General features: G+C 35.5%; 1 protein-coding gene across 2 annotated transcripts; it reads right to left on the bottom strand.

Moving 5' to 3' along the window:
- Positions 2,327 to 9,531, bottom strand: LOC109213374 (protein TONNEAU 1a-like). 2 transcript variants are annotated; one of them, XR_002066011.1, is made up of 8 exons: positions 9,178 to 9,531; positions 8,510 to 8,642; positions 6,046 to 6,134; positions 5,820 to 5,942; positions 5,379 to 5,512; positions 5,272 to 5,297; positions 5,019 to 5,171; positions 2,327 to 2,645 (listed from the first exon to the last, which is right to left on the bottom strand). XR_002066011.1 is itself a non-coding variant. In XM_019377169.1 (8 exons), exons 1-8 carry the CDS (start codon positions 9,262 to 9,264, stop codon positions 2,600 to 2,602), a joined length of 795 nt encoding a protein of 264 aa, XP_019232714.1. In that variant the 5' UTR covers positions 9,265 to 9,523; the 3' UTR covers positions 2,327 to 2,599. The 2 variants fall into 2 exon arrangements, 1 of the variants encoding a protein (XP_019232714.1); XM_019377169.1 differs by having other exon boundaries at positions 5,019 to 5,175; positions 9,178 to 9,523.

Genomic DNA, 14,894 nt, shown 5'->3' with positions numbered 1-14,894 from the left:
TTCAATTCTAGAGCTGAAGTTAGACAGTTACAAAACAAAAACTTCAGCTCTAGAGCTAAAGTTCGCCAGTTACGAAAACAAAAACTTCAGCTCTAGAGCTGAAGTTTGCTAGTCACAAAACAAAAACTTCAGCTCTAGAGCTGAAGTTTGCCAATTACAAAAACAAAAACTTTAGCTCTAGAGCTGAAGTTCGCCAGTTACAAAAACAAAAAAACTTTAGCAATTACAAACAAAAACTTCAACAAATAGAGAACAAAACTTCAGCTACTATGCTTAAGTTCGGTAATTACAAACAAAAACTTCAGCACACTTGCTACTTCAGTCCCGTCTACTAGAATGCTGAAGTTTTGCGTGATTGCCTTTGCTACTTCAGCCCCGTATGCTGAAGTAACGCGAAAAAGTGGGTAAGCTTGCAATTTTTTTTGCAAAGCGGGCATAAGTTAAAACGTGACCCAAAAAGCGAGTATAGATGCAAATGCCCAAAAAAAAAAACAGACAAGGACTTACCGTTGTACATGAGTACAGCCTAACCCAGCCCGCTACTTGGGTAGGGTTGGGCTAGAATTTTTTGAGCCCATTTAAAACTGAAGCTTAGAAGTCCGGTCCAAGTGAGCCCGCTGCCTTGAGGCTTGATCAAGGTTGGGCCTGGGCCGGCCTGTGGGGCAAAAATTAATTAAATTCTAATTAATTAACTATTAAATATATAATATTTAGAAAAAGTAAAAACTAAAAAACTATTAACTATAATCCCCACTCCCCAACCCTAGATTGCTCATTTACCCTTCCATATCAACTAGAAATTAAATTTTTGACATGCATGTAATATGACAAAACTAGTTTTTCTTTTGCTTAATTAATAACGAACTCGAAAAGTGTTAGGTGGCCAATAATAATCTTTTTTCAAAAGAAAATATTACTTTAAGCGGCCAATGATCAGTTCGGAATACTTTAATATATTATTAATATTTAAATTGCTCTTCAGTATAGAAAAAGATCAATTTTAAATATACACAAAAAATTTTGACCACTAGCAAATTTCAAGAATTTTAAAAATTTTATGAACTATAATGATGAAATCAGCAAATGATGTTAATCCTAAATTTAAAAACCTCAGCATATAAACTTGCTGGAGCAATCCCTGAATCTAAGGAAAATGAAAGAAAAGTATTAAGAAAATATCCATGTAACTTTAAAAAGAAGAGCTAAAGATATAGAGAATTTGCATTTCAATTACGAGATTCCTCGTCAAATATCAATCTTTTTGTACGCTCTAAGAAAACAAAAGTTGTTTACATGATTAATCGACTACGTCACGAAATAATATTTAAGGATTTAAAGAAATTCTTTTTTCTAAAAAAAATTTAAGGGTCGGCCCGCCCTAGCCCTCTTAGGACTGGGTTGGGCTGGCCATTTTAAAGCACATTCATATGGTTGGCCGGCCCGTCCTAGCCCACCAAATTTAAAAGCCCACGAGGCTTGGGTTGGATTGGGCTGGCCCGTTTTGACAGCTCTAGGTCGCAATAAATAGCTGAATAGTATGATTGCCTAGGTAATGATTCTTAACGAGGTATGTACTAGGTTGACACTGTATCTAGGTTTTTCTATTAGGCAATAGCTAACGAGCTTATCATTTTTATTGTCTTTTTTTTCTTACCTCATGGACTAAATCAGTTGTGGAAGGAAATTAAGTCATTCTAAAACACGCTTCCTTTGATTAACTAATAATATTTGTGTACAATAGAGCTGAAAGTAAAACGAAACAACTAAATTTTCATATCGAGGCCAATATAAAATTTATTCATTATGATTTTTCCAGACCATAGGACTACATTGGATTTGTTATTGTTGTATTCTTTATGATTTTTACCTTCATCACTGATGTTTCTCTAAAGTTAAACTCACTAGATTTTGTCCCATTTTGCGCTTGTTTCTACAACATTTGATGCATCAAATATCCGTCCAACAACTGCAACCCTTGGAAACATTTCTACTCCAAAATAGCACAGAATAAAAAGTTGGACAAGAATTAGCAGTCGTTGTAGTTGGATTCGAAATCAACGCTACCATTTCCAGCATTTCGTTAAAGAAAAGAACATCTACCAGTGATTTGAACAAGCAATACTCGAAAAACGGTTACTTTTCAGTTTTAGCAAAAATGAATTTTTTAAAGTAAAATTTTACACTCTTTATAAGCCTGCTCAGTAACTGAACTTCTTAGGAATTTCAGTCTCCCTACTGTCAACGAGTCAAATGAAGGGCTACAAATAAAGGTCCATATTAGTTGCTGACTTGCAGCAAACAGTAATACCACAGAGAAACAGCTTCTAGTAATCACGCCGGGCATCCAACTCAAGAGCAACCGTCATATGATAAGAAAAATCCTTAAAGCGCGGCTGCTTAGCCACAGAGGGGATTTCGCAATACAGGGGGGAAAATGATAAATGATACAGGAAAAAAGAAAAGAAAATGAGAAGCTCACACCAATTACTACAAGCAATATAGTATTTAAATCGTACACAGCATACATCAGAACATTGCATTTCTAAGTTAGAAGGATATCATCAATTTCCATCTCGGTGATTTGGAGACCACATATCATCTATTCTCCCCTGCTATCATCCTCAGACATGTCATCACCTCTGTGCCTGCAATCCAATTCAGCACAAATTGAGATACCGCTTCATTTGCTGGAAAGCAGTTTAGGAAGTATGACAAACGACAGAGATATCAATAAAAGGAAAAACTAAAGTATGCAATTTTTTTAGAAAATCAGCAGCTTATCATCAGTTCTTGGTCATCGTTTATCACTATGTAACAAAATTTTCTACTCAATCTAATAGCATGGGAGCACTTTAGAAGCATGCAATGTGCTTTCTTTAGATTAATTGGAAATGAAATTTATAATGACGTACAACTTGTTCTTAACTATAACAGACCGACATTTTCACCATACGCGCGCGCACACACACACACACATGTGGGATTATACTGGGTATGTTGTCGTTGTTGTTGCGCGCAACAGTGACAAGGGAGACATACATAGTAACAAGGGCTAACGCTTTTTATCCCATTCGACCATTGGTATATTGATAGAAACCTTGGTGCAGTCAATAAAAGTTATCTTACAAGCCAAGGTAGAACTTGAAGGTCAACTATGCAATGCCTGTAGCTATGCCTGACAAATGGAAAGACCAAAACCTTATTATGGAAAAGGGGTGACAAGGTGAGAAAGTATCAGCAGTGAACTCGAAGGTGGAAAAACTAGAGTATGCAAGTTTTTCAAGAATTTCAGCAGATTTTCTTGGTCATCACTTATCACTGTGATAATTGAACAAATTCCCTCTGCTCATGTAACAAAAACTTCTACTAGGTCTAATAAAATGGGAGCACTTTTCAAGGCAATGTTTTTTTGGGGGGTTAAATTGTCAATGTCATTTATATCAATGTACAACTTCTTAACTTTTAAGTATAACAGAAGTACAGAACAACCTTTTTACTGTACACACACACACACACACCGAGAGAGAGAGCGACAAGGGCTAATGCTTTTTATCACATTTGATCATGGTATATTGACAGGAAACTCAGTGCAATCAATACAAGTTATTTTACAAGCCAAGGTAGAACTTGAAGAAGCTTGAAAGCACATGGATTTAAAGTCAACTGACAAAGAACAATACTGGTTAAGGCCAAAGGTGATGAAAACTTAGGCAACAGCTACAATTTCTAGCAAGTGAACATGACTCTATCTCAAAAGGTCACAACCTCTTAATTGTACAAGGAATATGGGCATGGTGCTACAAGCAAAATTGTGCTAGGATTTTAGTTTTCAACAGATCAAAATGGTTGTCATTTGGACCTTTCTACACAAAGATATGATCAATTCTAACAAAGTCACTCCATACAACGTTACAGCATACGCTGCAATCGCAGGTTAAGGTGGTATTCCAACGCAAGATTGGGTCACTCCAGCGATGTACTTGGATCAACCATTGTATTTCTCCCACAAGATATGTGAATTCTAGAATTTGATAACTGAAAGAGAGGAGAAAAGGTCAGTAAGGTGGCAGAGAGATACTAATCCAAAGAGCGCAGGAAACACTGATTGATGATAGCTCTTGCTTTACCACCCTGCTGAGGGAAGGAAAACTGATAATGAGCACTTTATCTAGTATACTTCCAAACATAATGCAGACTGAGGATATGTTTTGAAGTTGAGGAGGAACTTACAGGATTGGGAAGTTGACGAATTTCAGGACTTAGTTTAGATACTTTATAAGCAGAATCTCACCGACGTTTCAATCTCTCAAAAGCAAGGACAAAGCAAAGGAATTTTTCACAGTTAAGGATTTTTATTACATATAACTGAGACTGGACAACCTGGCTTTTTGTCATGTCTCAGTATGAGTCCACGGGAGCCTAGAAAAAGTGCTTCCGTTGATTGGCAATATGGGGGGCTATCTTTTGCTGAGAATTTGAGGAAAAGGAAGATGACTCATATTAACAGCCTAACAGGTGCTACGTGTAAGAGGTTGGGTAAAGCTATGGACCACATGCTGCTACGCTGTCAGGTTGCACACCAATTATGGAGTACAATTAGGAACCTGTTTGTTAATGCCTACATCCCCACCCCGAAAACAGAGGCCATGCTGACATCATATTTAAGCTGTTTTTACATTGACATTGTCCCATTCATCACGGAAATGTCTATAAATAAGTAGCATAAGCCCACCCATCAAAAGAACTAAAAGTAGCATAAAACCTACACCACAATCTGACTCTTCTGAAGTTTAAGCTATAAATGAATTTCACAATAAGCACATTACTAATACTCCTTAATAGAAGCGATAAGGTTGCCTTTCTTCTAAAGATTACCCTCCAAGCCAGAATTTTTTTGATAAGTTGAAGTACCCTCCAAGCCAGATCTTAAAACATATGAATTCTTTTGCACTCATGCCAATAGATAATTATATTAAAACCAAATCTGTAATTAAATCCCACTGAGTTTAAAAACTGACCGCCATGAAGAGGTAAGGTTCCAAGCTTTTCTGTCCAATTGAAGGTTTTCTAAGGCAGATGAGGCAAGCATTACATCCTGCGGAAGCTCATCATTTTCGTATCTCCAGTTGTATTCATCTTTCCTATATCCAGATATAGATGAACCTGCCCTTCTGTCTAGAATCTCAACAAGATCAGAAATTCATGCACTTGGAATTAATTACCAACAGGAAAAGAAAAGGGGGGAAAAAAAAGATCAGCTAGACTACTTACCAGACGACTGGGCAGCAGGACCTGGCCTGTGGTGTAAAATGGTACCAAGTCAAATTTAAATCAAATGAGAGAGTAAGAGAAGAAGTGATAATGTTTTATATGTTAACCTTCCCAATGGAGGTAAGCCTCCAGCAACTGAAGATGAAGAAGGCTTCCTAATATTCCTAGCTTCAGTATTGGAAAGAGATCCAGCATCTGGTGCAGTAAATCTCCTTCCAGCCCCCATTGCTTGAGATAAATTCTGCAAAAAAATAAATTTTCGCAACAATACTTGCTATAATTCCTAACCACAGACTTGCATATTTACCCACATTTTGAGAGAATAGGTATAGTCATAGCAAGATCTTTCTTATTACAGCACAACCCACAAAAACGGAATTGTGTGTAGAGAGGAAGTCGCAGCTAAGAAATAGTACAGGAAACTATTATTTGCAAATACTATATTTAAAAACATTTACACATATCAAACAAAATAATAATAATAATAATAATAATAATAATCATTTGTCAGACTATATTGACATCTAAACTAAAAGATTTTACCCAACCTCATATTTCAAGAATCCTTCAAGAACATCCAAAAGCAAGGGAGCGCTATCACCATTTCTGTTAAGATCATATCCATTCTTGCTGCTAAATTCTTTTAGCTCAGATTTCCATGAATCCTTTGGCTACACAATCACATAACGGGTCCTTCATAAGTAGAACAAGATACTGACAAGATTTTGCAAAGAACAGTATATATTCGCTCGGGAGAATCCCGTACATGATTACCAAATTACACTCTGGCAAATAAACTTTAAGTGAATGGTTTAATTGAGCCCAATCCAAATATTCACATATAAGTGCAGTTAGTAGCCCTCCTGCACATCAAGAGAGGGGAAAAAACAAAAGTTAATACGAACAAGCAAAGTGATCTACTATAGGAGGATGTATCAAATTTTAACACTTCTTAGAGCTAAAACACATCAATGCTGATGCATTGATCATTAGACAAACAGAGTGCAATAACAGGTATATTATCGTCACAATTAGATTCAGATAAAATATGTCTAGGTACCTTCGGAAAATTCTAAGGTAACAAGAGAAGTTTTTAATTTGAAGGGTATATCCCTCAAAATTTAGTATCTTTTGTAAATGAAGTCGCTTTATGCTTTCTGTAAATCACATGTGAAGAGGCAAATCCATGTCCCATGAAACTTAATATCTTTATTCTAGAGAGGATTCTTTCTCCTTAAAGTTAAATTTTCTAGAATTCTTTTCAAAATGAGGACTCTTTCCAGCAAAAGAGTTTGCATTTAGATAGTTCTATCATAAATTATTTTTTGTAATGGAATTGATCTGATGTATGATGAGCAAAAGCCATTATGTTTCTCCCCTTCATATCTTTATTTTTAATATTTGTATACAAGTAAGGTCTAACCAAAACCTTCCACATTGATAGATTTTAGTTCAAAAGAAAATCATAATACGAGAAATAGCAGGCATGACTAAAAAGGGATAAGGAGGCCATAAAGGAATAGACATTGCCTAACTCAATCCCAAAAGGTTGCTCATGAGATGAGGATTGTCAAAACAATATAACAAAAATCCATTCCTCAACCAATGTGAGACACTTAACACCCTGCACAATATAATTTGGTTGGAAAGTCCATTTGAAGAAGAGGTACTGGGAATTATCAAGTCTAGTGCACCTGATAAAGCATATGGACCAGATGACTTTACTATGGCATTCTATCAAAAGGCATGGAGAAATAAAGAATGACATTCTGGGAGCACTTGAATCTTCCGTCAGAATGGGCAGACGATCAGAAGCTGTAATGCCACATTTATTGCTTTAATACCAAAGGAAGAAGGTGCAGTAAAATTGAAGGATTTCAGGCCTCTTAGTTTGATTAGTAGCATTTACAATATAGCTGCCAAAGCTCAGCTGAAAGATTGAAGAAAGTGATCAACAAACTTGTTTGTGGATATCAGAACGCATTCATTCAGGGAAGACAGATAACTGATGCTGCCCTCATAGCGAATGAAGTTTTTGGTTGGGGACTAAAAAAGGAGAAAAAGGGATCCTTTTGCAAATTGGATGTAGAAATGACTTTTGACCATTTAGATGGTCCTTCCTACTGCAGGTACTACAAAAGATGGGTTTTATAAAATAGAGTCCCCAGAACAATACGTAAACTAGAGTGATACCAAAAGAAATTCTAAAACCAAAAACAAACTTGAAAAGAATAGATTAAAGAGAGGGAAAAAACTTAATGAAGCGTAAAGAAGAAATATGCAAGCATGGAAGCAGCAACCATTGAGGAAAAAGCTCTTGCTTTGTAGTTTGCACTTTGCAGACCAAGGGCCAAAAAGTATTTGTTACAAAACAACAAAGAGAAAGGATTATGAAATTAGAAAAAGCCTTTTGACTTTTGAGTTCTTTTAGTTTGAAAATTTACCATGAGTTAACTTCTGAGTATTATCATACTAAAAAAGAGAATTAAGCAATTTTGGTTCCAATTTGGAAATGTTATCTGGGCGCACACCCCAAATGAACGCCCAGAAAGTTGGGACTTACGCCTAAGCGAATGCCCGGAGGATTGCGACTTATGTTGCACGATACTTATGCCACGCTAGTACGCCTCAGTGCATTTTTACCCCCGGGCTCTCAGCGAGACTCGTTCAGAAAATGCCTTTTAAGACACAAATGCAGAGTTCACGTACATGCTTAACTTTGCTGATAGATGACACCCTCTAGGACTTCCTCTAAGACTCTTTTAATATAAAGTACTGGAAATTGATTTTGGGGATGGTACTTTGTAGTTATTTTAGATATCAAATTTCATCACAACTTACAAACTAAATCAGGTTGAAACAGGAAAGTAATATCATGCTTCACAAAACAAGGCATCAAAAGCCAAATCATGAATTATTGAAAAAAAGGTGTAGCCATTTGCAAGCAAGATTTAGATTTATCATGCGGGAGATTCACAGCACTAGATCCTAAAACAGATATTTAGATTTAACTCCCAAGTCCTAAGCGACCAAAGGTCAATACGTACAATAGATTGAGACTTTTAACAAGCGGTCTGCTACAGTACTTTAAAACAACTCAGCTTTCTGATATATTACCAAAGTCAGATAGAATTCTTCTAGACAAGATAAGTATGTCTTACCTTCCATCTTTAACACAAACATTTGCAAGGATTTATAACCAGAAGAATAACAAAAAGGACAAAAACATTAAAATGACCTGAAGGTGAATTATGGAGGTGTTTTGCCTGATCATTGCAGCTACCCAATAGTGCAGGGGGCAAGCCTTCATCCTTCTCAATTACCTTATCCTCCTCTTCAATTGCCTCGAAAACGCTCGCTCGAAGTTCGGCCTAAGAAACATCACACCGTAAAATATGTAAAATTGTTTTTTTAAAAAAAATGACCCGACTTAAAGGAAGCAAATGTGAGCATAACAATCAGAGATCATCAGTTTTTAGTTTTTTGCTACGATTCTCTAGCATTAAAAATCCAACATGGTACACATTCACTTTCAGCCTTTCTCTAACTCTATTTCCTCTTTTTTTGTACGTAAAAGAATTAGTGCGAGCGAGTGGAAAATTGAGTTGAATATCTTTATCTTGTAAGCATGAAATTCGATATTTCTATAAGCTGCTGTTACAGTCATTCCAAAAGTTCCATTTTGAAGCATAGACAATTCTCACTACCCTGAATTCTGCACTGAACATTTTCTTTTCTTTCTTTTTATTAATTTTATAAATAAAGAGTCTTTTAAAGCATGGATAGATAGATAACTACCAGATCGGATCCTAGCATCATTTTAGGTCAAGTAGAGAAGAAAATAGAAGACAATACATTATAAAAAGGGAAAATGCAGAGGAGAAAAAGGAGATAAATAGTAAATACTCGGATCTTGGCGAGGACGCCTTTCTTCTCTAGGGTTCGAGTGACTAGGGTTTTGAGGTCCATCATTTCTCTTGTGTAATCGTCCATTTCTGTAGATATTGAAATTCTTCTCTATTTTCGGCCTAGCTCTACACTCTGCTACGAACTAGAAATGTTGCTCTTTTGTAAGGGAAGGCCGCTCCGCTTTGCCCTCTGCGGATTTTTTGGTGCTATTGCCAAATTTTGAATGAAAATGGTTTGTTGGGACAATATTTGATAGTTATGAAATATTATTTTGTAGTACTAAAGAAGTTACTTTCACTGCTCTTCTCCATTATGCAGATAATTCTCACTACTTCTCACCATTATAGTTGTAACTCTCACACCTCCATAAACTCCCCATTATCTTCCTCCATGATCTCAAATGTTTAATGTCATGTTTATGGCATTCTTTTGTATGCCTCTATGAGTCTATGTAATCCTATAAATAGAAGGTTTTGGCATCACATTGTATACACTTGAATACATAGAAGAAATAGGATTCTCTCCTCTCTTCCTCTCTACATTGTTGTCTATTTTATTGTTCTATATTGTTACTTTGAGCTAAGTTTCATAACACGTTATCAGCACAAAGCTTTAATCAACCTAGAAGATATGAATGGTTGACAATCTTGAACCAATTTGGTTGAACCAATGGAAATATGGGCATTATTACGAATGCCATATAATGTTTAGTTTGCCTCTATTATCCAGGGAGTATTATTTTTCAAATTATACCATAAATTGTGTATTTAGCTTATGTTAAAATTTAAGATTTGTAGTTGCTTTGTTTAGAAAAAACTAAGCTTTGATTTTAAGTTTTCATGCTCGTATGGTTGTATATGTTCACTAACTTTGTTCCTAGTTCTAAAATTGATCTTATATAATTATAACATCATGTTATCATTGATTTTCCATGATATTAAAAGATCTTTGTGAAACATCAAAAACATTCTGGTCATGTTGTGTATTAACGAGGACTTTTAAGATCGATGGCCTAATCTAATTAGGTGCAACATTTTTATGTTGATAATTGACAAAGTGATATCATTATGTTTTACTAGCCTATTTTGACATCATTTGTATTTAAAACAGAATATGCTAGCAATAGTTATTACTTAAGATTATTTATTTTTTTAAGTTAAGTATATTTAGTTATGTGTTTCAATTCTTGTGTGCATTTTATTTAATCATCATGCATTAGTTTGCACTAATACATCAAATAGTAATAACGCTACATGGTGACTCTCTTATTGACATGTTTATATGTAGGATACTAAAACACGAGTTTGTACTCTATCATATTTTTATTGATAATAGTTCTTATCATTTCTATTTGCTTATTTTTATGATAGATTTTACTATGTGGCTACATAGAATTATATTCCATTCCCTAATGTGAATCAGACCATTTGTGATAAACATTATATGAGAATAAGACGGTGGGTTCAAGTCCCAACGCACCATGGGGGTAAGACATCGGGTTTTGAGTCCTAATGATCCATGATTGTAAAAGTTGGGTTCGAGCCCCAACTCATTATGGCCTAACATGTCTTTATATGGGTCAGGCATTGGGTTTGAGTTCCAATGCACCATATAGATGACATAGTGATGACTAAAGAAAAATAATATATTTTTCATGGAAAAGCATGAATCTTGTCCCACTTGATTTGCACCATTCTTTAAGTGAATGTGGTAGCAATGCATAATAAGTAAATGAAGACAAGTGGTTGACCAATGAACATGGGCGTGCCATTGATCAAATAATAATAGTCATCATTATGGTAATTGTAAAAAAATGAGAACAATAAGGGTTCTCGAAGTAATCCTTCAATAGATGAAGGAAATATTTACCATCAAATTGGTATGAAAAATTTATAAAGCACGTCGCGATAATTATACTCCATTCTTTGAAGAGAATGTGACTTGTGCATTGAGAATGCAGATTCATTCCTGAAGGTGAATGTAACAATATGTAGATTAGAGCGATCATTGCGTACATGATTTATTTTTGTGTCTAGTGCAATTGGTGCACTAATATATCTGGCTAGAACCATGAGTATAACAATATGCTAGCAAGATATAGTTTTATTTCAATGTGAGGATATTGGAATACAATTAGTATTATATTTCAAAAGGAATACTTGATTTAGATTTATTTATTCTAACAAATATCGCCAAGATTTTGTTGGTTATGCAAATACAGGCATTTTCTGAAGTTCGTTCTTCAAACATTCTATTTGCATGTGAGAGTACTGCCATATTATCATATTACAAGGCAGTTAATTGTTGATACTTATTCAAGTCATGCCAAGATAAGCAACTGATAAAGCAAGGGGCTCAACACACAACAGACGTGTGACTTGACTTAGAAGAGAAGATTCTAATAATACTGAAGATAATGTTGTTTGCTTATATCAATTGAAAGAAGGACTATCGAAGGAGACAAAATAAAAGCACATTCACCAAAGTTCTTCAACAAATTTGTTCAAGTGATAATTTGACAAACTTCTTCACAAGACATTGCGGATCTCAATATTAGAGAAGTTGTTATACAAGCTTGGAATTCGTCGTCTCCGAAGAATAAAGTGATGTTTTCATCAAGGGGAGGCAAATACACGCTGTACTCTTTTTTCCTTAGCTAAAGATTTTATCCCACTGGGTTTTTCTGGCAAGGTTTTTAATGAGGCAGCAAATAATGCGTATTACAAGATATGTGTACTCTTTTTCCTTCACTAAGATTTTTTCCCACAGGGTTTTTTCTTAGTAAGGTTTAAACGAGGCACATTATCTATAGACATCCAAGGGGGAGTGTTATGAAATATTATTTTGTAGTGGATGTCTATAACTCCTAAAGAAGTTACTCCCACTACTCTTCTCCATTATGTAGATAACTCTCACTACTTCTCACCATTATAGTTGTAACTCCCACACCTCCATAACCTCCCCATGATCTTCCTCCATGATCTTAAATGTTTAATGTCATGTTTATGGCATTCTTTTGTATGCCTCTATGTAATCCTATAAATAGAGGGTTTTGGCATCACATTGTATACACTTGAATACATAGAAGAAATAAGATTCTCTCCTCTCTTCCTCTCTACATTGTTGTCTATTTTATTGTTCTATATTGTTACTTTGAGCTAAGTTTCATAACACGTTAAAGTTTTTTCTTCTTTTTTTTTTTTTGAGAAATTGGAATACTGATATTATTAACTAATACTAATAAACAATAGTCATATTACATTATGTAGCTTAGAATATTTTGGTTTCCCAATTCAGCCAACTTAGTACATACATTATCCGAAATTAATCTAATAAAGTATATTCCCCTTTGTCTATCGCAAAAATGGGTTTAGATTTGACACCTTGGAAGCTTCCTTTGCCAAAACATGAGACACTCCATTTGCTTGCCTAAAGCTATGTCGGGCCACCACCTGCTTCAGCTGGAACATCAGGCACCTGCATTCACATATAATAGTATTGTACGTTGGATAACCATTTTCAAGACATTGAAGCGCGTCTGTTGAATCTGTTTCTATTTCTAAAGGCCATAGTTTAAGATCACATGCAAGTTGAAGGCCTTGTTGTAAAGCTAAAAGTTCTGCTTGAATAGGAGTAACAACATGTGTAAAGTTATTGAAGCCAATCACTCAGCCACCTGAGCTATTCCGGATGACTCCACCAAGTCTGCAACACAATTTACTTGCATTAGAAGTCTCGTCTGTATTCAGCTGACTATCCAGTAGGTGGTTTAACCCATTTTACTTTGATGGGCCTTCTTGAGATTCGATTAGGCTCCCTAGCTGTGACAAATTTGAATTCCTTAGCCTGTTGAAAATATTCTTAGGAGAGAGATGATAGTTAGTATTATTTTGATTATTATTGTTTCTATTTATCCACATGCTCTACAAAATAAAAATAAAAAGATCCTCCCAAGTAAGATAATTATTGTCAAGAGTGATATTGAGGTCTTTTATAGTGAGAAGCCAATTGTTATGATCAGTGGTAATGAGATTTGTGGAGTCCAATTTTTGCCATAAGGCATTTGCAACAGGGTAGGCGATGAAGATGTGGGTTATGGTTTCATCTTCATTTTTGTACACGGGGCAAGTTGCATTCACATTCATGCCTATATGACATAAATATGATCTACAAGGGAGTCAGCTGTGAAAGCATATCTATAAGAAGAATTTTATCTTGGTAGGATGGTGAAGTTACCAGATTCATGCGAAATCCTTGTCATTACTCTCACCCTCGTCAATGAGAGTATAACAAGAACGTGTACTAAACCTACCATTACTATTAAGCGACCATATAGGAGTGTCCACATTATTAATATGCTTGAAAATATTAATAGTTCTAATGTTGAGTTGTCCCACATCGGTGGAGTTGAGGTCCTTGGTCTCCTTATACGGTTTGGGCAATCCTCACCTCACAAGCTAGCTTTTGGGGTTGAGTTAGGCCCAATGTCCGTTCTTATCATGGTATCAGAGCCAAGCCCATCCCAATTATTGTTACCGATGTTGGGCCTCCATTTATATTGTCCACGCTCCAGAGGCCTGGGCGTGAGGGGGTGTTGAGTTGTCCCACATAGGTGGGAGTTGAGGTCGGCATATCAGTAATAAAGTTCGGCAGATCAAAGATTTACTTGGACAAATTCTAATCATTATCTAGTTTAAGGTTTTTTATCTTGAGATTTAACTCTATAATAGAGAGAGACCCTTGAATAGAGTTTCTAAGGCAAGGGGCATTGGGAATCCATTTAGAGTTCCAAATGTCAATATTGGGGTTTTCATTAACTCACCAAAAGATTCCTTTACTACAATAATACCAACCCTTCACTATAGCACTCCAAATGAAATAGGTATTAATTATTTTTGTTTTATTTACATGGGTAGCTATGAGCAGCTTTGACCAAGGAGAATGTGGCTAGTTGAACAGCCGCCAAGTAAAACTAGTTAGAAGAGCCAATTTTTTTGATCTAGCCTTCTTGATGCCAAGGCCGCCGTTGGATTTTTCCCTTGTGATTATTTTCCAACTCAAAAGGTAGAGTTTCTTCTTATTCTCAGTACTACACCAAATAAAATCTCTTTGAATTTTATCAATAAGATTTAAAAAATTTTGAGGTAGAAGTGTGTATTGCATGGCAATGATTGGGAATGGTATTAAGATTCAATTTGTGGATACAAGGGTAATCCAGCCAACTATGCTTAGGCAGTTGGTTTTCCAATTAGAGAGACTGGATTTCATGTTGTTTATGTGATCACGTCCAACTATGCCTTATAAAAGATAAAGTGGTCGTTGCAAATATAATCCGGTTTACAAGTCCGGAGTCGAATCCTCAGGGGACTAACCTATCTATTACAACTCTTAGTGATGCTAGTACAAGCTCAAACAATTTCGGGATGCAAGATTTTTATCAATAAATATTGGGATTTGTTTAACTAAAGTAAAATGATATTAAAACTAACAATATTCCAAATTAAAGATAATTCAATGGTAAAAAGATCTAGGGTATTGACTTCCCCAATTGCTAGATTAATTCTTAACTCTTTTGCTATAATCTCGCAGTAATACTCTATGAGGATTATGAGCTATGGGTTACTTCAATTATCTCTCGATCAACTACGATAATTTACTAGAGCATTCTCTTGAACTACTCTAGCTGATAATTTATGCAGCTCTGAAATATCCCA

The sequence above is a fragment of the Nicotiana attenuata genome, chromosome 2 (assembly GCF_001879085.1).
Source record: "Nicotiana attenuata strain UT chromosome 2, NIATTr2, whole genome shotgun sequence".
Classification (NCBI taxonomy): domain Eukaryota; kingdom Viridiplantae; phylum Streptophyta; class Magnoliopsida; order Solanales; family Solanaceae; genus Nicotiana; species Nicotiana attenuata.
This window is presented reverse-complemented; position numbering and strand designations above follow the sequence as displayed.